This window comes from Nyctibius grandis, chromosome W (genome assembly GCF_013368605.1).
Source record: "Nyctibius grandis isolate bNycGra1 chromosome W, bNycGra1.pri, whole genome shotgun sequence".
Classification (NCBI taxonomy): domain Eukaryota; kingdom Metazoa; phylum Chordata; class Aves; order Nyctibiiformes; family Nyctibiidae; genus Nyctibius; species Nyctibius grandis.
In genome coordinates, this window is record NC_090694.1 from 24,113,661 (window position 1) to 24,135,769 (window position 22,109).

General features: G+C 41.1%; 2 protein-coding genes across 2 annotated transcripts in view; both read left to right on the plus strand.

Moving 5' to 3' along the window:
* LOC137675727 (adenosine 5'-monophosphoramidase HINT2-like) overlaps positions 1-22,109 on the plus strand; it is a 406,008-nt gene that overhangs the window by 306,820 nt on the left and 77,079 nt on the right.
* The window catches only part of LOC137675644 (3-ketoacyl-CoA thiolase, mitochondrial-like), a 69,890-nt gene that overhangs the window by 3,848 nt on the left and 43,933 nt on the right, over positions 1-22,109 (plus strand). The window contains exons 2-11 of the mRNA XM_068421829.1: positions 1,095-1,261; positions 3,960-4,088; positions 4,759-4,810; positions 4,963-5,079; positions 6,544-6,691; positions 9,093-9,268; positions 10,249-10,378; positions 12,615-12,685; positions 13,321-13,475; positions 14,416-14,468. Coding sequence (XP_068277930.1) covers positions 3,970-4,088; positions 4,759-4,810; positions 4,963-5,079; positions 6,544-6,691; positions 9,093-9,268; positions 10,249-10,378; positions 12,615-12,685; positions 13,321-13,475; positions 14,416-14,468 — 1,021 coding nt within the window. The 5' untranslated portion in view covers positions 1,095-1,261; positions 3,960-3,969. The remainder of the gene's footprint in view (positions 1-1,094; positions 1,262-3,959; positions 4,089-4,758; positions 4,811-4,962; positions 5,080-6,543; positions 6,692-9,092; positions 9,269-10,248; positions 10,379-12,614; positions 12,686-13,320; positions 13,476-14,415; positions 14,469-22,109) is intronic.

Here is a 22,109-nt window from a genome sequence, read left to right on the forward strand (position 1 = left end):
TGTAAATGACGTAGTCTGAGATCCAGATCCGTGAGAGACAGAGGAGCACCCTCTCTCTGACAAACCAACCAAGGAGGATGGATCTCACGGCCTCTAACAAGAAGGCCTGAGAACACTGTTCATGACCAGCTTAATGAACAGGCATTTTCGTCTGCCTTCATTCTTATATTTGTATATATCCTTCTAGTGTTACTTAAAATAACAGTGACTGTTTTGTGGCAGCTGTAGAAAAGGGAGGTGTGAGCTCTGTTGTTCAACTGGGAGAAAGTTCACAGCCCACCTTCCACTTGTTTCTGCATGCAGAAGCGGAGAGCCGCTGTGATGAGCAGTCACTAGATGTTTGGTTCACATCCAGCTTCTCCCAAGCTGGAATTCATAGAGACTACTTCTGGGCAATGCATTTGTACCCACGTGCTTGCACGTGCTCTCCTGTCTATTGAAAACTGGATTTTCTTCTCAGAAAATGGAAAACTGATGCTAATGCAGTTTAGATGACCTATATAATTCTGGAAATAGCATGAAGTTTTTGATTAGGGAATGGTTTTCCTCTGAAGTTAAAAGAATCAAAGTTAAAATGCATATAAAAAGGTTTTTTTGTTTTGCTTTTTTGGCTTTTTTTTTCTTTGTGAAAGCTGTTTCAGAGTAAAAGCCAAAAATCTGTTGATTTTTCTAGGATGAAGGAATGGCCTCTTTGTTTCTTAAAAGAACTGTTCCTCATCTGATTATTTCACAGGTGTCCACTGTGGGATTTAGTGGAGGTTACTTTCATGCTTTTAGTACACTAGCACTAATGTCTGATGGGGTGTAGCAGCCTCCTTTGTCTGTCTGGTATCTACCTGTTTTTTTTTTTTTCAAACCTCTTCATGGAGAAGAAGTATTTCTGGAATCTTCCCAGCTTTTCTTTCTGACCGTTAATTCTGCATACCTTCCCTGTCTAAAGCATTGCTATACTTTAATTATCTTGAACTGCGTGCGTTCACATTGTCTATATTGATTTACAAAGCCTCTTGTGAATGTTTTCTAGTTGAGGCTGTCTTGGTGATTTTTTGTTTGTTAGACTCTACACATCTGGATAATTCTTGTTTCTCTTGCAGGTGTATTCATTGTTGCAGCGAAGCGAACTCCTTTCGGGACCTATGGAGGTTTGCTGAAGGACTTCACAGCCACCGATCTGACAGAACACGCTGCTTGAGCTGCGTTGGCTGCTGGCAAGGTCCCTCCTGAGATCATCGACAGCATCATTGTCGGCAATGTCATAAAGGTTGGTAGCATGGAAGATTTGTTGGTCAGTGATTATTTCAGTCGTCTCCTTTGGTGTGGTCCTATAGATAGTTACCTCTGTTTTGCAGCCAAGAATAAACCAAAGGAGTGGAAATGGAATGGGTAATCATACCCTGCATGATTTGTAATATTTTGGGGAGCAAGGCTTAGCTTTCTTTTTCTAATGACAAAGGTAGTTTAAACTAGGATGAGCTGATTTAAAAATGCAGATTCATTAAGCAGCTACTTGGTCATCCCTGGTACATTTTTCCTATTTTAATGACTTGAGCTGTGGAACTCAATGGTCAGTGGATTTTCACTGAATTGTATGAATCCCTTTCTTTCTGGAGACTGTAACTGATTTGAGCCCATTTCCCTTGAGTTTTCTAAACAGAATTTTTTTCAGTGAATATGACTTTGCTTTGAGGTGGATGGATACATGCCTTGACTGGCAGAGACATTCGGACAATCATGCCTTTTCCAAAGAGCTTGTGATGTAGATGCTATTGTATGCAGGGCACCAGCATTGCAAAACAGCAGTTATCCACATATCTCTATGCGGGTCTTTGTTTTAGTTAAGACAGCAAAGAACATTTCTGGTTTTGTTTTGTATTCTTACTTCACTGTGGAAGACCCTCAGCCTGCAAAGAGCTGTGCTTTACTTGGGGAGCATAAGATTTGCTTGGGAACACTGCACTGAGAATAGTTTTTGCTTGCTTCTGAGATAAAGGAGCCGAGACCAGTTCACAGGGCTCTTTGAGGCATGTAACAAGTAAACATGTGTTGAAGGTCAGTTCTGAACACAGAGCTGAAAACAGGAATGGTTGTTGATGTTTTGAGCCCAGGACACTGTGGGCTCTTCCCAGGATGGGTGATGAGTGCTTAGCGTGTGAATGTTGATGTTATCTTGAACTGCCTAGTCTGGCTCCTGCATTGTAGCAGTTAAATAGGGTAGTAGCATAGCAATAAAAGGCCTTAGGCCTTTCGGCTTGGGGCCCTTGCATCCTCGATCTCAGAGTCTGTGCCTTCCTTGCCGCCCGCCGCACTTCACTGTTATTAAGGGTAGGCAGTCTTATTTTGCACTGAGTGTTTCAAGGGTGCAGAAGAAACAAATACCTGACAACTTTCATGATAAGTGAACAAATGTGCAGTATTCCTTCTTAAGGATTTTCAGACAAAAGAGTGGCTTTTGATTATTCTGTCTCCTACAGCTACTGTCTCAGGTTCTTTTATTCAACTTTTTAGTTTTTGTAAGAACTGTTTGTGGCCTAGAAAAAAAAATTGCTGCATCCAAATCTCTTATAATGCTTTCACATAAAAAATAGCATTCTCCTAATAAAATGTCTTTTCATGTTGAAATTACGTTTCTTTTCTTTTGCATCATACTTCCCCATCCCAGCAGAAGTGGCTTCATGGTGGCCAAGAAGGCCACCAGCATCCTGGCTTGTATCAGCACTAGTGTGGCCAGCAGGACTAGGGCAGGGATCGTCCCCCTGTACTCGGCACTGGTGAGGCCGCACCTCGAATCCTGTGTTCAGTTTTGAGCCCCTCACTACAAGAAAGACCTTGAGGTGCTGGAGCGAGTCCAAAGAAGGGCAACGAAGGTGGTGAAGGGTCTGGAGCACAAGTCTGATGAGGAGCGGCTGAGGGAACTGGGGGTGTTTAGTCTGGAGAAAAGGAGGCTGAGGGGAGACCTTATCGCTGTCTACAACTACCTGAAAGGAGGTTGTAGCGAGGTGAGGGTCGGTCTCTTCTCCCAGGTAACAAGTGATAGGACGAGAGGAAATGGCCTCAAGTTGTGCCAGGGGAGGTTTAGATTGGGTATCAGGAACAATTTCTTCACTGAAAGGGTTGTCAAGCATTGGAACAGGCTGCCCAGGGAAGTGGTGGAGTCCCCATTCCTGAAAGTATTTAAAAGCCATGTAGATGTGGTGCTTAGGGACATGGTTTAGTGGTGGGCTTGGCAGTGCTGGGTTAACGGTTGGACTCAATGATCTTACAGGTCTTTTCCAAACAAGATGAGTCTATGGTTAATTTTTTTTTTCTGAACTTGCATTGGCAAGTAGCGTTGTGCACAGAACTTGAAGCAAACTGTGCTGTGTGCGGTACTTTGCTTTTCAAATAGAAGTGTGATAGAATCATCTTTGCAAAGTGTTGGAGGAACAAGATTTCATTGTTGGAACAGCCCAGTGTCCAATTAGAACATAACACTTAAAAAATTTCACAAAGTGGATATGAAGCATTTTTCACACTATCTGTTTTTGGGGGGGCTTTCCCTGTTAGTCTGAGCAATTTTATTTTACCTTGAAATAATTGCTGCTTGCCAGTCAGGATCTGGTCTTATCTCAGTCCGTGGTGTGTATGCTGTTTTGAAAATAATGGATAAGGGAAAGCATAAGACTATTAAGTTTTTGACTTCAGTCTTAACGTCTGTAGTCCCATTTTTGGCCTGATGTCTAGCCTTTACGACACAGAGTTTCTTTAAAATGCATGTTAAGACACTGTCCCTTTTTGATCATATAGGATGGTGTGTTTTTGAAGTGAATCAAAGTGCTTCTTATGACTAGTAGGATTTCTGTTGAACATACACTGTCTTTTCTCAGTAATATAATTACCCCATTCTGACTTTTCATCAAGACTTTTTACTTTCCAAAGAAATTAAGAGTTGTAACAAAACCTCCTATTTGTTCTGACTGCAGACCTCCGCAGATGCGGTTTATATTGCAAGACATGTTGGTTTATGTGTGGGAGTTCCTGTCCCAGTTCCAGCCCTCACTGTCAACAGACTTTGTGGCTCTGGTTTCCAATCCATTGCCAATGGATGTCAGGTACAAAGCTCTTGTTTTCTGTATTAGTTGTAACCTTTGTCAGATATTTTTAACATGAGGGAAGAGACATGTGTAGAAACGTGTACTTCGTGTTTGGGATGAGTCTTAACATGGATTTTTAGCTACCACTGGTAGAGGCTTCCTATTGTTCTGCATGGTTTTGTGCAAGACTTCAGCCTCCACAGTGTCATATTTTGTGGTTGTTTTTAAAAATCCTCATTGTAGCTATTTTGAGTTTAATACAAGGAATGCAACAAGTGTTAGCCAGTGAAATAGAGCTCGGCTGTGCAAGAGTTGTTGCATTCTGTAATCCTGTTTATATGAATTGGAATTACAGGGTGTCAGAACCACAAGAGGAGGCTTTCATCTTTTGATCATTGTTTATATTCTCACCTAGCTAGCTATGTAAGCAGCAACCTGTGGCTTTTAAGTGTCTTTTTGTTCAAAGATCCAAACCTGCTCATGGGTTAGACAATTTATAGCATCACTTATTCTAAAATAGAAGAAAATTAACTTCTCTTTGAGCAGGAGGGGGGAAAAAAGTTCAACCATCTGTGAACCTAACCACACAAGCATGCAGATGCTTAATGGCTTTGTTTCTCAGTCCTATCATATGCGTGCACCCACATTCTCTTCCTCCCTCATTGATACAATCATTCCTTGCTGAAAGGAGGAAGAAGGAACATGTAATGAAAGAGACAGACCCCAATCTTAATAAAAAGGTAAATCCTTCATAAATATACACATGGCTAAGCATGAATTTATTCTGTGTGCGTGGCTTTGTAGATGACAAGATCTTTTTCTAAAACAGTTGTTATTGTCTTACAAAACCAGCAAATTAAATCCTAGATCTGTGTTGTTTTTCTGTTAACAGGAAATTTGCCTTAATGACGCAGAAGTTGTTCTGTGTGGTGGAGCTGAAAATATGAGCCAGGCTCCTTATGCAGTTCGAAACATTCGGTTTGGAACCAGATTAGGAGCAGAACTCAAGGTCTAGTACTTTTTTTTTTACTTTTTTTTTTCTCTGAATAAAGTCATGTTTACAGAGCAATATAAAGTATTGGGCCTATAGACACGATATCCTTGCAAATGAAATTGTTGGAGATTAGATCCGGATGTAGTTGTTCAAAGCATTTATCCAGTATTCAGACTTCATCAAAACAGTAGGTTCAGGCAATTTTGTTAAGCATGCCAGTTTTCTAGCTTTTCCAAAACCATATTTGAATTCCTGTTCCATGTTAAACATGTCAATAAACTCTTAGACACAAAACTTAGTTCACTTGGTACATCCTATCAAAGTACTGTGTATAATATAAAAAATTTTTCTCATGTCAGAGGCTGTGAAATAGGGGCATACACGATTTAGGTAAAGCTAGTAAGGCTAGCAATGGGTAGATGGACTGGTAAAGAACATGTGTGACTCCAAGTTGTAAGCATCTCTCCATGTAAAAAATGGAAACTTGAAGTTAAATCCATTGACAGAGAAGTTATTTTTACATTTTCTTCTGAAGATATATCCTTAGTGAATACTGTGGGAAATTTCCAGCAGGATCCAGTTTTGCTCTGATAATTCCTGTTTATTCAGTGGGTCATAACCAACATCAAAATGCTAAATTAGGATATTTCAGTGTTTCAGCCCTTTGTTTTTTCTATGCTACTTTTTTTTCCTACATTTTTTCCATTGTGAAGGTGGTGAATATGAAGTATGCTTGACTCTGTTCTGTGAACCTTGTGTGGCACTGCGACTAAGCCTCGGTTCCTACAGAGAACACCTTCACAAGGCTGCTGATAACACTGAGTCTCCATAGGTGCCCCTGGGTTCTTATCATGAAGATAATTAAATTATACAGTTGCAGGTGAATGAGTGATTTATCTCACGGAACTTTACTGGTGACAGAGAGATGACAAAACCCATCTGGACTGACTGGCCTTGCATTTATCAGGTTAAGTGAAGTTAGACTTGGGTATTTTCTCACCTGAAATGTTTTACCCACAGAAACCTTTGACTCGAGTAAGGTGATTTGACCTGACAGTAGAGAAGGAACCAAAGAATCAGTAAGGCTGCTGTGCCTTTTCACAGCTTCTTGCCTTTCCTTCTTGGTAACCAGGAAGACAGGTGTGTTTTCTCATAGGTCTCTAATAAATAATTCATACAGCAGTGAAATATGTGGAAATGCTAAGAATCATAGGCTTTTCCCAAACCTCTCAGGGCCACATGTGAGTGGAAAGAACCACACTAGAGCACAACATAGATGAACTAAAATAAGACACAAGAACTTGCATACTGTTTTGCAGTGTGTTTGTTCTGATTTAAATAAAGTATCTGTAGGTAACCTCAGTTAATTTTATAAAGAGACGTTAGTTTCTAAGAGGCTGCTGAATGATTAGACACTGTCAATAATAAATGTTAATAATGCTGTGCTTTATAATTTTCTTTTCATAATGTTCCATGCAGTTGGAAGACACACTGTGGGCAGGTCTAACAGATTCCCATGTTAAAATACCTATGGCGGTTACAGCTGAAAACCTGGCTGCAAAATACAACATCACGCGAGAGGACTGTGACCGATATGCATTCAAAACGCAACAGAGATGCAAAGCTGGTTAGTAAATTTAGGAATGGAAGTGTTTATATGATACTAGTTTCAAATCTAGTCAGTTTTTAGCATCGATTCAAAGTATTTTTAAGTTTTGTGTAGCTCGTGTGTCTTGGTGTGATTTGTCTTTTGATTTGCAGATACAGTAATTCATGTTTTTGTTTGCCCTGTGATACAAGTAACCCATTCCTAGGGGGTTTGACTTTGAATATACTGAGTCAGGTGTTGTGCCTATCAGCAGGTTAACTAATGAGTCCCTTCCCACTGGCTTGCTGCGTCTTCTTAGTGGACATTCAGTAGCCGTTCAGGCAGCAAATGCTGTTGGCCTGTCACACGTCACCTCCTGCCTGAACAGGGTTCATGTTCATGAATGTAGCTTGTTGGTGCCCCTTTGATGGGATGCTTTGCCCTTATTTTCCCTGCAGCAGAGCAGCATTGTCCCAGGCATGCCTGACTCCCCTCCTTTCTTTCCTCTCCACTGCAGAACAGTCCTCTCCCACAGCAACCCACATCTTTCTGGCATGCCAGCATGTGCTAGAATTGATCTAAATCTTTTTTCTTTCTTTTGCAAATCATATGCTATTCTACAGCCCTTGAACAGTTAGAGCAGATGGAATCTGAAAGAGGGGATATTTGTTCAGGACCTGTATTTAAACTGTTCTCTGGGTGGTTTACATGGTCAAAGCCGTAATTCAGAGGCATTGGATTGCTGTGAAATTAATTGATAGTGTAAACAGGATGGTAGGCCAAAAGCCAGTAGAATGTATAGTGGTCATCCTGGGACTTCAACATACATTGCAACCCAGAAGTGAACTAAGAAGGAAAGATGTAAGCATACTTTTAGATTCTGGTGCTTTTTAACAGCTGCTGCTCTTGAAGGAAAATTTTGCATTTTTTTTCAATGGGTATAGCAGTGCTTTTTGTAACTTTTCTCAATGGTGTGTTACCTTCCCTGCTTATCTTGTTAGCTAACTCCTGCTGTTCATAAAATCACAGAATGGTTTGGGTTGGAGGGGACCTTAAAGATCAGCTAGTTCCAACCCCCCTGCCATGGGCAGGGACACCTTCCACTAGACCAGGTTGCTCAAAGCCCCATCCAACCTGGCCTTGAACACTGCCAGGGAGGGGGCAGCCACAGCTTCTCTGGGCAACCTGTTCCAGTGTCTCACCACCCTCACAGGAAAGAATTTCTTCCTCATATCTCATCTAAATCTCCCCTCTTTCAGTTTAAAACCGTTACCCCTCGTCCTATCACTACAAGCCCTTGTAAAAAGTCCCTCTCCAGCTTTCCTGTAGCCCCTTCAGGTACTGGAAGGCTGCTAGAAGGTCTCCCTGGAGCCTTCTCTTCTCCAGGCTGAACAGCCCCAACTCCCTCAGCCTGCCTTCATAGGAGAGGTGCATTCCTGGAGCCTTTGCTAGAAACTCTGCCCCTGAAGAAGCTTTTGCTTCTTTCTGGTTTTCTAGGATTTTTTCCTTGCTGTTTTTATTTCTGCTTGTTATGACCAGCTCACCTTATTCCCCACTAAAGAGAGAGTCGTGTGGCTGATCAGAAAAGAAAAAGACTTTGTAGAATTTATTGAGAAAGTTCAGAGGTAGCTAAACAACGGCATATCTGGCAATTTCAGCGTCTTTGTTTTAAATCCCATAGAGTTGCATTTGTGGAAGGATTCTTGGCTCAGTTTTGGGAGACAGGAGTTGTTTTGGTTTTACATCTGGGTGTTCACATCAACATTGTGGACACAAAAGGTAGCATTTAGTTGCCTGAATATTGGCATTTAATGTCATCTTAGGTGATGTGGCCAGATGCTCTTATGGGCATCTTCGATACCTACAATGCCTTGAATTGTCTCAGGTTGTTTAAGCAGCTGAATCCCATTCTAAGATGGTGACTCGACTGAGATCCTGTGGGAGGAGCAGCTTGGACAGGACTTTAATTGATATACGATAGCTTATGCTGGTTATCAACAGAGAAAATGTGGCTCAGGATTTTTTCCCATGTTCCTCTCTGGGTGAGATTTACAGCTTCTTGGCCCTCTGATAAGTGACAGAGCCTTAGAATAAAGCAACAATACAGGAGGATGTGTGCCAAAAATAAATCTAGTGGTTTAAAAAAAACAAAGAGAAGAATTCAGTTATTTAAAGCTGAAATAACACTTTAATATTTGAGACTTTCTTCGGAGAAGTTTGAGAATGTAGAGTTTTTGTGCAGTTTCTAAAAAAACAAACAAACAATGAAACACCAGCCAGCCTATTTAAACAAAATAAAGTATAAACAGTACTGTCTGTGAACTTTTGGTTAAAATAGAGCAAAAGTTGTGTGCATGTGAAAATAGGATTATTGGTCATGCTGTGCAATCATCTTGGTGTTTTTATCAGAGCCCTTTTATTTTCCTTTTTGTGGTTGCAGCTCATGATACTGGTTACTTTAATGCTGAGATGGCACCAATAGAAGTGAAAACAAAAAAGGGGAAAGAAGCTATGCAAAAGGACGAGCACCCAAAACCCCAGAGCACTCTGGAACAATTGGCAAAACTCCCATCTATCTTTAAAAAGGATGGAACGGTCACTGCTGGGAATGCTTCAGTGAGTATGTCAAAGCCTTGGGTTGTGGAAGTGTCACCTCTAAGGTTCTCCAAATTTATTGTCACTGTTTTTATGTCTCACTGAGCCACCTTTGGCTGTCAGCGGTGTCTACTGATGAAAATGATTTCGAATTCTGCAATGGAATGCCCCTGGTTGACTGTTCCAGCCCCAAGATGGCAGGAGATCCTTCCGTCTGCGCTTGTGTCCTAAAATTTGGTTCTGTGGATTGTCACTGTTCTTTTAGTGAGGCATTGACACTTCCTCATCAGCCTTGAATTATGCAGTTGATACCTGCAGTGGCTATGTAGAATTAGCAATTCTACTTTCTTTTGGAGGCAATGATTACTGAACATTTGCTTCACAAATCATGCATTATATTTGTGGGCATGCTGCTGCTGCTCAGCTTTGTACCACAATTACTATCCTCTGTAGTGCAAACCACATTTTGCTCTTACCCAGAGTAGACTGGGTGCTTAGCAGCGTGTCATTACTGACTGTTCCTCTTATAGTCATTATCTTAATCAATTGATTAATGTTTCTTGGGCCAGAAGGACCACTGTGATCATATAACCGGAATTCTTGCCTAAAATAGATCATGGCCACAGTAAGTATGGGTGTCTGTAAAGTATCTTTTATAATTAATAGTACATACGTTATCCAATATTAATAGTGTCCTTGCAAGTCTACAGAATGATGTTTCCAGTATAAGGGAGACTTTAAGTGGGAAAAAGGTCTTTTACTTTTCTAAAACATTGAAATTAATTAAACAGATATATTTAACTTTCTTGCACAGTCCACGGAATAGTGAAAAATTGTGGTTTGTTGTTTTGAAGAAACACTCATACAATTGTCTGTTAAATGTTAGTAATAGTGTCTTGGATTCAAGGTTTTTTTGCAGGGCATATTTAGTTTAAAGTGTGGGGGTTTTTTTGTTTGTTTGTATTTTCTCCTCTAAGAATGCTTTCATTTCTTATTGCAAGGGGGTGTGTGACGGAGCTGGTGCAGTCACTATTGCCAGTGAATCAGCACTTAAAAAGCACAGTCTTACTCCTCTGGCAAGAGTAGTAGCCTATCACTCAGCTGGCTGTGACCCTTACATAATGGGCATTGGTAAGTTGCAATAAAGCACATTATTTTATAGCATCAAGCAGCATTAAAATATTCTTGTGTTAAGCATTCTAAAAGAAAGAAATGCAGGTTGCAATATGCTGAGTCTGGTAGCTCTGAAGGTGTTTGTGTGGCTTGTTACAGAGGGACTGTCCATTCCACTGCATCAGTCCATCCCTCTTGTGCAGAGGGACTGACTTACTCCTCAGTTTGGCTGAAAGGGTATGTGCGATGCCTTAGTACTGAACTATAGTCCCCCAGGCACCTTTTTTTTTTTTCCCTTTTTTACTCTCTCTGTTAGTAAGTCAAGAAAATAGGCACTCTCTCAATGTTTTTTAAAACCAGTTTTCTCCTGAAATTCACTTTAGTTTCCTGTAAGCTTTAAATCCCATTATTAAATGTGTACCTATGAGTTGTCTTCCTCACCTCTTGCTGAAGGAGTATTGGCTATGTGTACACCTTTCAGCAGTTACTCAGTTGCTCAAGTGAAGATTGGATTCTGGGATACACATCTGTTCAGGTATTATTTTGGCAAACCAACTACTTTTCTTTTTTTGTTAGTCCCATATTTTATGCTTCCTAAACAAGTAACTGTTAATGCAAACAAACCCTCAAAGCCAATCCAGACACCCCAGGATTTTTCCCTTCTGTTAGTTTGTAGACAGCATTGTATCCCAGCATTGCTTTTCCTTTCTGCCTTTCTATTCAGAGAAGTCATTGTTGACTGGTTCCATGTGTCAGTAGAAATGCAAATGAAGCATTGTCAGATTTGTTTTCGATTGGACTATCTGACTGACACAACCTTCAAAGCAAATGTAGAGGGAGGGTTTCTTTCGCTAGACTTCATGCTGTCATTGTGCTTTCTAAACTAGCCCATTCTTTCTAGGTCAGGCAACTCTTTTAGCTTGTTTAAAAACTTCATAAATCATATGGAGAAACAGTTAGTATCCTAACTTCTTAACACCACAGCTTGTCCCCAGCAACTCAAAAAGACCAGATGAGATTCATCGACATGACAGCAACACATCTGAGAACAGGAGCTCAGACTGAGCAACTGCCCTTTCACATACTGATAGTGATAGGGAGTCCTGCCTCACAATGTCTAGCAAGTGAATTCATTATTTTTAAAAAAAAGAGAGAGAGAAAGGAGAAAAAAGTCTACTTGGCTGTCATTAATGGTCTTTGTCCGCATGAGACCCTCCCATTACTCTCACGCGTAACGGGCATACTAAAATCTGTCTGTAATGAGATGCATTTGGAGTCTAGTGTTAAGCTGCCTGAGGCTTTCTAATAATCTACTGAGCTTTGAACCGGACCCTTTCTCTTTGTTAATTTTTCTGTCTCTTCAGTCATTTACTCATGTTTATGTTTTTTTATTCTTTGAGCTATGAGTTGTCAACACCATTTTTTGGTAGTGAGGTAGCATTTAGGATTGTTAATGTTTTAGGATAGGGGTTTTTTTGTCTAATGATCAGCTACCACCTAACATCACAATATCTTTGTCCTACAAACGCATATCTAATTAGCCCTTTCAAATTCTTATTGAGTGTCTCTTTCCTTAGGTAGCTGTGCTTTGAGATTAATCTCCCCTAGTAGATTACACTAGGTTGTAGATATCAGCTTTCTTCCAGAGAACAGTTTTATTGCCAAACTCTGTAATATTCTCAAAAAATAATCTTACTGGCTGCAGTTGGCTGGAACTTGGCTCCAAGGGAAAGTTTTATTGTTAGTTTTTTTGACTAGAAGATTTTCAAGTAAATTATATTAAGGACACCAAAACAACAATACCCATAACTAAACGCATGACCAGCAAACTCCAGAACAGCCTGCCTTTTTCTTTTTTGTATACCTGGAGGCTGCAAGTTATGAGGAAAGAATAAGCTGAACCAAGAGTACTGGGAAGGAGAATGTCTCATGAAGCTGTTTTATTTGGCTGGGGACTGTCAGTTCTCTTGACTTGAAAGCTATATATGTGTTTACCAACATAGCTGTGCAGCAGTAGTGACACTCCGAACTTTCCCTGGCAGTGTGTTAAGAAGGCTGCAAAATAGTTTGGAGATTTAGGAGTTCTCTTACCACCTAATAAAGCAGGTGAGTGGCATATCCAGAATTCACTGGCTGCACAGAGGCTCATGGGAGGGAAACTGATGAGGCTTTGTGAAGCTATCCTATGTGTAACATGTTTATAAGCCTTTATTTCTTTTTTATTCAGCTAACTGTGCATACAATTTCCAAATAGGCCCTGTACCTGTGATTACTGAGGTTCTGAAGAAAGTAGGACTGACCCTGAAGGACATGGATTTGGTAGAGGTAAGGAGTTTTAACACAAACAGTGAGGTTACTCCTGACCTTTTTAGCAGAAACATTCCACTCATACGTGTAGCCCGTCATCACTACGTAGGTGTTTCCGCATGTCTGGAGCCCACTTGTCCTAGCTCACCTGCCTGACCTCTATCCATCTAGTTTCTACCACACAGTTGCAGTCATTGCAAAAATCTCAGGCACGTGGAAATTGAAAATAGTGTTATAGCATTCCATGTAAAAAAAAAAATCCTCATGTGACATGAGGTTTTAGTCTGTTGGCTTGACTGTTAATGTTTTAAGTTAGTCACACTTCTCCATTTGTGAACAAGGCCATTTTTTGTCAGAGCAATAGGCTCCTCATGAACACGTTGCATCAGAATATACCACACTCTTTTTTTAGTAAAATATGCTACAAACTTGCTTTGTATCACATGTGCCAGAAGGATTTGAATTTACATTGGGTTGGCCTGACAATTTGTATGTTGTCTGAGTACACTTTTATAAACACAATGTTTAATATTTTTCTCAATCAAAATGACCTGGAGAAGCTCACCTCATTTAATCTTGTGTGCACACGTGCTGCTGAAAGCTTGTGTGGAAAGTCAGCCATGAACAGTTTTATTGTTTCTCTGATGTTTCAGGTGAATGAGGCATTTGCACCTCAGTATCTAGCTGTCAAAAAAGTTTTGGGCCTCGACCCTGAAAAAAACAATGTCAACGGAGGTGCCATCACTATAGGTCATCCTTTGGGTGCTTCGGGATCCCGGATCACAGATCATCTGGTTCATGAATTAAGGTATGTACGTAGCTGATAGCTGCTGGTCGTGGATGCAATGCTGATGAATTTACACCTGCAAAAGATTTTTAGTGTGGATACTGTGTAACTAAAACCTTCCAGTCTGCTGGCTTAAAATTCTCCATGCTAAAGTGTACCGCTTTCTGTACAAATTTGTTACCTTTGTGCTGTAGTCCAGGTCCTGCAGCTTGCCTCTCATTCCATTCTGTTGTCATTACAGGATTCTTGGCTTCCTCTAGATCTGATCCAAGCCTACAGTACTCAGTGGGAAGGTTTCCTTTATTGAAACGGCCTTTTAGCAAAGTCTGTTCTTTTCTTAACAGGGTCCATTTAAAAGGCTTTGTCATCACTTTCTTTCTCCTTTAGTCCATTTTCAGAAATTTTGACACTTTTGGCTTGCTTGATATGCTTAGCACCATTTTAATCTGCATTTTCCTCTTTTTTTTCCCCCTCAGGGCAGAGACCACTGTATCTTTTTGCTTGTACTTGCAACACTATATTAGTGTTCAACCATAAAGCCTCAGTTAATTTGCACCTTGCAGAAAACTGTTTATTGGAGCATGGCTGTAGAAAACTTAGCTTCCAAAAACTACCTTGGCAATAAAATTATATTTTACTTATGCCGTTTTTATTATGTGTTAAAACCACAAGTATCCCATAATATCGTTCCTTGCCATTATGCATTCCTAAGAACAATATAACGTACCATTTTTTAGATGGTAAAAGACTCAGACCTGAAACTCCTTATTTTTCCACAGAAATATTTCAACGTCAGTTGAGGCTTCATGATATTTTTCTAGAAAAAGAAGAACATACGTGTTCCAAAACGCCATCTTTAGTAGTACCTAGTTGATAACTAGTTTCCTTTCATAAAATCAGGACAACAGCTACTACGGTTTCACAAACGTAAATAATATTCACTGTTACTTTTTCTGTACAGGCGTCATGGTGGGAAATACGCGGTTGGGTCAGCTTGCATTGGCGGTGGACAAGGTATTGCTCTTCTCATTGAGAACACAGCCTGAGAGAGAGATTCTGGAGACTGCAGTGTTGCCCGAATTACTAATTCCCTAAGCTAAACTGAGGAAGTGTGATCTGGATGATCGGATAGTGAGGTGGATTGTGAACTGGCTGAAGGAAAGAAGCCAGAGAGTGGTGGTCAATGGGACAGAGTCCAGTTGGAGGCCTGTGTCTAGCGGAGTCCCTCAAGGGTCAGTACTGGGACCAGTACTATTCAATATATTCATTAATGACTTGGATGAGGGAATAGAGTGCACTGTCAGCAAGTTTGCTGATGACACAAAACTGGGAGGAGTGGCTGACACACCGGAAGGCTGTGCAGCCATTCAGAGAGACCTGGACAGGCTGGAGAGTTGGGCGGGGAGAAATTTAATGAAAGATAACAAGGGCAAGTGTAGAGTCCTGCATCTGGGCAAGAACAACCCCATGTACCAGTACAAGTTGGGGACAGACCTGTTGGAGAGCAGCATAAGGGAAAGGGACCTGGGGGTCCTAGTGGACAGCAGGATGACCATGAGCCAGCAGTGTGCCCTTGTGGCCAAGAAGGCCAATGGCATCCTGGGGTGTATTAGAAGGGGTGTGGTTAGCAGGTCAAGAGAGGTTCTCCTCCCCCTCTACTCTGCCCTGGTGAGGCCGCATCTGGAATATTGTGTGCAGTTCTGGGCCCCTCAGTTCAAGAAGGACAGGGAACTGCTAGAGAGAGTCCAGCGCAGAGCCACGAAGATGATTAAGGGAGTGGAACATCTCCCTTATGAGGAGAGGCTGAGGGAGCTGGGTCTCTTTAGCTTGGAGAAGAGGAGACTGAGGGGTGACCTCATTAATGTTTATAAATATGTAAAGGGCAAGTGTCATGAGGATGGAGCCAGGCTCTTCTCAGTGACATCCCTTGACAGGACAAGGGGCAATGGGTGCAAGCTGGAACACAGGAGGTTCCACATAAATATGAGGAAAAACTTCTTTACGGTGAGGGTGACTGAACACTGGAACAGGCTGCCCAGAGAGGTTGTGGAGTCTCCTTCTCTGGAGACATTCAAAACCCGCCTGGATGCGTTCCTGTGTGATATGGTCTAGGTAATCCTGCTCCGGCAGGGGGATTGGACTAGATGATCTTTCGAGGTCCCTTCCAATCCCTAACATTCTGTGATTCTGTGATTCTGTGAAACTTCTGCCTTTTGTGCCAATGAAGCATCACTACCTGCCTTCGTTTTGTGCCATTCCTGCAAGGTAAAGGAATAGCTGAGAAGTCTGAATTCTGAACAAAAAGATTCATTAATGTCTTTCTAACTAAAGGAAGTGTGACATCAATATAATTTCACACCGATTAAGTATTTTCTAAAAGCCTCTTTTCAATCAAAGTTAATATATTTCTGTAGGGAAAATTCTTTTCCTTTCCTGAGGAAATTGCTTGTCAAACTTTCACCAAACCTGCCTTAAAATAGCAGTCAGTGCAGCTTTTAAAGCAAGTTATCGCTTAAACTATCCTTATTTCAGCTACTGCTGCTGTCTGGCACATGTGCCTCTTTTATCATCAAGAAATATGAAAATTTAATAGGAGACCTTCTGAAGAATATACTGATTGTAGATTGATGGCTATAACCTGTACCCTGCTGCTTTGCAAGGGAAAAGAAAATGAGCAAAAGCTGAAATTTCCATTGTGCCTCCCAAAAGAACAATAAATATAATAGAAAAATGGGCTTGGTGTTCGATTGTTTGTTTATTTTAAAAGTAAATCACTGTGAGAATTGTTACTTTTGGTAAGTCAGTGTTTGTTTTTGGAGAGACTGTTTTTCCTGGCCGAGAAATAACTGGTGAATCATTTGACATAATATAGATTATGTTTGGATGAAATGAGATCTCCCTTGACTGTACTCACTGAAGTCCTCTAGGCTTACTGTACTGTCAAGAGCAACTAGCAGCTTGCTCTGATGTAGATGTCTACATTAGATACTCACAGTTTATTGGACAGATCCTGTGTCAGACACAGCACGCACTTCTCCATAGCCTGTACTGTGCAACACAGAGTAAAACAGTAGCAAAGACTTCAGCCTTTACTCTTTCTCATCCTCTGTCCGCTACCAAAATATTGGTTATCTACAACTTCTTGCCACTCTACTGGCATGAGCTCTGACGATCGTGAAAGGTGGGAGGTTATTCAAAACCTGACTGCCTAGCCTGGCAGGAAATTCAGGTCAAGGCAAGTGTTGTTACAACTGGTGGATAGCAGTTGAAAATATGCTGATCACCGTCCCTGGGGTTTTTATGGATGCAGTGTCTTTAATGACTGTAGAAATATTTAGCTCTCTTTATATGGATTAAAAAAAACCCAGCTGCCGTAAGGCAGCAAACCAGATGTTCATCTAACACAGTATGTTTTTCTCATTCTACTCTGTCTTAGTAAGTTAGGGTTACTGGGGTTTCACTGTTCAAGATACAGTTGCCACATGGATTTTATAAAGCAGGATGTTTTCTCTTCTTAGTTCCTTCCATAATAACCAATAACAAATTCCCTCTTCCTTCTTGACTCTGGATAATCGTTGAACTCTTATTTTCAGAGAACTGGCTGCAGTTTTTCCAAGATCTCGTCCCTGTGTAGTAACAGTTCTTTCAGAGCTCATCACTGTGTAGGTACAGTAAAGAATAATCCCCTTCATGCACTTTATTTTGCACATAATGTTTCATTTTCCCCTTTTATCACTCATTTCTTGAGATCCATGTGTAATTCTAGCTGTGAGAGTTGAATTTGGTCACCTTGAATAATTGCGTATTTTCTGCAAAATGCATCATGATGTCCACCTCATTTTCCAGATAACTTATGAATGTATCAGCACAGATGATTGTACATCCCACTAGTAACTTTTCTTTGCTGTGTGAGCCAACTGCTTATTCCCATATCATTCAATTTTTATCCTGTTCATTTCCTGTAAGAGCCTCTGATGTGGGGCTTTGTCACACTAAAGTGAAACAGTGAAATCCTTTACTGAACTTAATGTATTACACTTCTAATACATGCAACTTCTTCTACAACTTCCAGATTTTAAAGTTCAGTGTCTGCTTTCAGGGACAGTAAGGGAAAATGCTCTTGTTTTGGGAGTAAATTTAATTTCTTTCTTTTTGCCTGTCTGTGGTCTCAGGTTGAAATACCTGGTGGTCTAAATGCTCCCTCTAAAGGATGACAAGTTCCATTTGCTTAGGGAGGATGCAATCCCTTCATTAGGTTTAAAACCAATTTAGATGTTCTAGTTAGGGTGAGTTATGTGTGGATTGTCCAAACGTGCTTCTGCTCTCTGTTGCCCATTTGAAACATGGCTGCTTTGTTAGGCTGCTACCAAAAGGGGTCCTTTGTGTCAGTTAAACCATTGAACGGTTAAGACCATTGGCAATCACTCTGTGTAGACTACTAGTCATCAAGTGACTTTGTCTCCAGGGAGAAGCCCTTCTTCTGCAAGGTACATGGATGCTCTGGGTTTTGGAGGAATATGCTGCATTCCTTTTCTGTAGTTCCTGATTTCACTTTTAAGCCTAGAGCGTGGTATTCCCAGAAGTGCAAAACCAGGTCCTGTGCTAGGTCATGTGCAAAAATTGTTTGCTGTGCTTCAGAATATTGGCTTTTTCTCACCAAATTATTATTAAAGATGAGCACAAGCATTGACATTTGATTCCTGAGCCAGTCTTCCACAATATATAGGGGTGCTTAGCCTTGAGGATTTCGTCTGAGCCTGTCTTTACTAGCAAGTCCAATCATTTATTGTACAATAACAGCAGTAATATCTGATCCTTGTATATCATTCCAAAGTATATTCTCCACTTTCCCAGATATAACAATGGTAAAACTGTGTTTCTGCCTTTGGGAAATGAAGACATCTTACTGAGAGCAATCTGGATTAGGGGAGTTTAATAGTGTCCTGGAAGGAGCAGAGGATACAGAAGAAATGTGTTAGATTTTAGAGGGATAATTACATACATTGATTGTACCAAGTGCATACTACTTTTTTTTTCTTTTTAGGCTCAGTTGTATTCTTTATTTTTGTGTGAGTAGTCTCTATTATACAGTATAATGAAAATGTTGATTTTTGTCTTTCTTGAAATGTGTGAAAAAAGAAAACATTTGTGGAAAGTGTTCCTTGCCCGCGTAAAGCTGTGCGTGATTTACTCAATGTAGATGTAGCTTCCTACCACTGGGTGGAGTGGTTTAAACACCCTGCAGATCTCACCCTATTACAAAGGTGTTTGTCCTCCTTAGAGGAACACAGCTTTTCTCATAAGTGCATGCTAGGTTAACCTTGAAGGTGAATCACCCAAAATTTCAGGTCTCGTTTCTCCTTTTGTGGGTTTTAAACAGGCAGGTGCCACGATACCAACACATCTTTGCTACCATACACCCCCGGAGTCTTTGATGCCTCTTGATTTCAAGTGAATTAGAAAGTGTTTATTTTTTTACTTTTTCAACAAGATGACTGAAGTACTATATCTGGCAGGAGATGAAGAAGAGAATAGATTATATGATTCCTTTGTCCAGGAAAAAAGCTATCAAACCTTAATCCTAAGCAACTATACGTGAGAGGGAGAAGGTAAGAGACCTGATAGAGATAGACTTACCTGTTGCACTCCTTTCTGCATTATATATAAGCAGTTCTGTTATGCTTCTAGTGGAGCTCCAATAAACAAGGTGGGATGTTGTGTAGCATTCTATTAAAAAAATATTAAATCTTGAAGCTGCTAAAGTGCACAGTTTCAGGCAAGTCTCACCTCATTGTGAGAGTATTTCTAATAAGTTCTTCCTCAATCTGTAAATCCAGACATTTTCCATTTGGTGTGATGCTGTTAAGCTGGGCAGGGCTCTGTCTCAACTCTCCACCTAGCAGGGTCCCTGTCTGACTGGGTCAGCTGGATGTTGCACAGGGATGCTGAGCAGGGATCAGAGGGGAAATTAATCCTTCTGAGAGTTCACAAGTGAAGGGTTTAGTAATGGGGGTGCAGTTTCCCTCTTCTGAACACAGCTACAAGGAACTAGTGCTAGTGATGTCTTTGCTGACTTAGGTACAATTACATGAAAAATTAAATTGAAATGAACAGGTAGATTGGAGCATGACTGTTGGTTTTAGTTTTACAATGGATAAGTATTTCTCATGGAAGGTGAGTTAAGATTAAAAGATAACATTTTTGAACTTATTTAAGGCTGCTGTTTGATAACAAATCCAGTTGTAGGGCTGGTAATGCCAGGTCAAAATGCTGTAGCCATAGGAATTGCAGGGCAGATCAGGTGTAAACTCAGGCTGCTAATCTACAGCTATTTTAAATTGTCAGCATGATAAATTCATCCTGGCAGGTATTAAGCCAGAGCAGCTATTGTTTTTTCTCTGGTGGTCATGCTCTTACTGTGATTCAACAGAAGCAGGGCTGTATGTTCACACCCTATCTGGGCTGAATCTGTTTTCTGAGAGATCAGGAATTGCCTAAATGTGGCATTAATGATTGTGAAACCACAGCTTTAATCTCTTTGAAAATCAGCAAGACAGTGAACTGTTGCACAGAAGCTGAAGGCAGCAAGCTCAGGACAATTAACGTGCCAGTCCGTGGAGAGATCGTGGTACCTGACCTAGACACCAACCACAGGCAGACCAAATTCCTGCCTGTGGTGGTGGAGGAGGGCAGAGCCTGGCCATGCTATGCTACTATCAGGCTGGAGGGTTCATTGCTGTCCCAAACACAGGTGTCACAGCAGGTCCTCTGCATTAGCCCCAGGCCACTTAGACACTTCAGATTTTGGGTTTTTTTTTTTTGCTTCTGTGAGCCAAAAGCTATGAACTATGGGGGTGGAAGAAGCAGGAAGAGGGGAAAGGTTTTGGGCTTTTATTTCTGTGTTGCTGCCTGATAACCTATGTGAAATGTTTATCCATCCTGTTACCAACTGATCAGTTGATGGAGCTTGGAAACACCATCTGACTACATCTCAAAGGAAAACTCACACGAGGAGTTTTACTTTGCAAGATGTTAACATTGGCAGCAAGCTGGAGCTCAGAATTTTTATGGTCTTAGATTCTTCTGCAAGTTCCTCACAGCACTGTATCCAAACATGTTTCTTCAGTGTGGAGTGAATCTCTTCTATTTCACATATTTTCTCTAGCAGTGTATTTATTATAGCTGTTGCCAGGGAGAAAGAAAAAAATCTTAATCCCTCTTTATAAACATTTAGCTCTAGTGGAAGATACTCATGATAAAATCATTGGGCTTTTTGTTTTGCTTGTAAGAATATTTTACACTACAATGTTTTTTCCTCTTTGCTGTGGTTATTTATAAATAGAGATTTTTCAGGTCTTGAAAAGAGATTTGCAAAATCTAGAAAGAGTGTGAAGCAGAAGACAACATAATTTAAACACAGAAGGGACAACTTGAGAGATGGCAGAGCACTGAGAAGTTGTATTTACGGGACCTCTAATCGTTGAATTGACCATTATACAACTCATTTTCAGGAGTTCTTTCTCATGCTCACAAGGCTAAAGTTTCTCACCTACGCAAAACTAAAGTTAGGCTCTTTTTAAGAAAAAGTATACTCACCAGACTCCAGAAACTTCTAAATCATATTTTAAGAGTAATAATAAATCTGTGAGATTCAGCAAATCTACAGTTGGTAGAATGGTAAAAATTTGACTGCTTTGGAGAAAAGCATGTAAGGTTGTGGTGAACAAAAAGCAGAACTCAGCATTTATGACTTCTACTCCAACAGTGGCAAGTGTCAGTCTTCAAATACTTAAGATTCAAGGGAAGGTAATAAGGAAGTAGAGTATGGAGTAGACCAAGTATAACGTAGAGCATGGAGTAGCTTGAGTATGGAGTAGATTGAAATTGAGGGAAAGGGCAAGCATGGATATGAACCAAGAACTCACTGTGGCAGGTGTAGGTAGATTAGGGTACGGCGACCGGAAAATCTCGGGCTGTAACGGAAGGTAGGCGTGGCGAAAGGAGCAGGAAGTGCAAGTATCGTGCGAGTTCGTACGGGACAAGACGACTATATAAGGCTGTTGCGCAGTTAAATAAACGCCATTTGTTGCATCCTCACATTGGTGTCAGTGCTCAATGGCCCTGGGGTGCGGATAGCCTCAGGCCAGCCAGCAACCGAACGGAGCTTGCTGCAGACAAGCGGCAACAAATGGTGACCCCGACGTGATTGCTGGACTGGCGGACCGCAGGCGGTCGGAGTGGGTTCGCGAGCCATGGAAACCTTGATAAAGGTGATTTCGTTACTGGGCGAGGAGTTTAAGATTTCTGTGAAATCGAAAGACGTAGTCCAGTGTGTGGATCGCCTCGTTAAAGAGGGGGCGGTGGCAGAACCGGCTGATTGTTTACAGCCGAATACCTGGGAGCGGTGCTCGATGCAGCTCGCTGAGCGAGCTATGGCAGCGGGTTCTGCCAAAGAATTAAAAACATGGGGAGTTATCTTGTGGCTGCTACGGGCTGCGCGGGAGGACTGGGTGACATGGGATGCGGCTCGGACGTGTTTACATGGGGTCTACCCTGACCAAGACAGAAGTGGCAGTGGTGAAACTCCTCCAACATATACTCTCTGAGAGAGGAATTAAATACGATGAAGCTGCGTTAAAGCAGTTACTGTTCTGG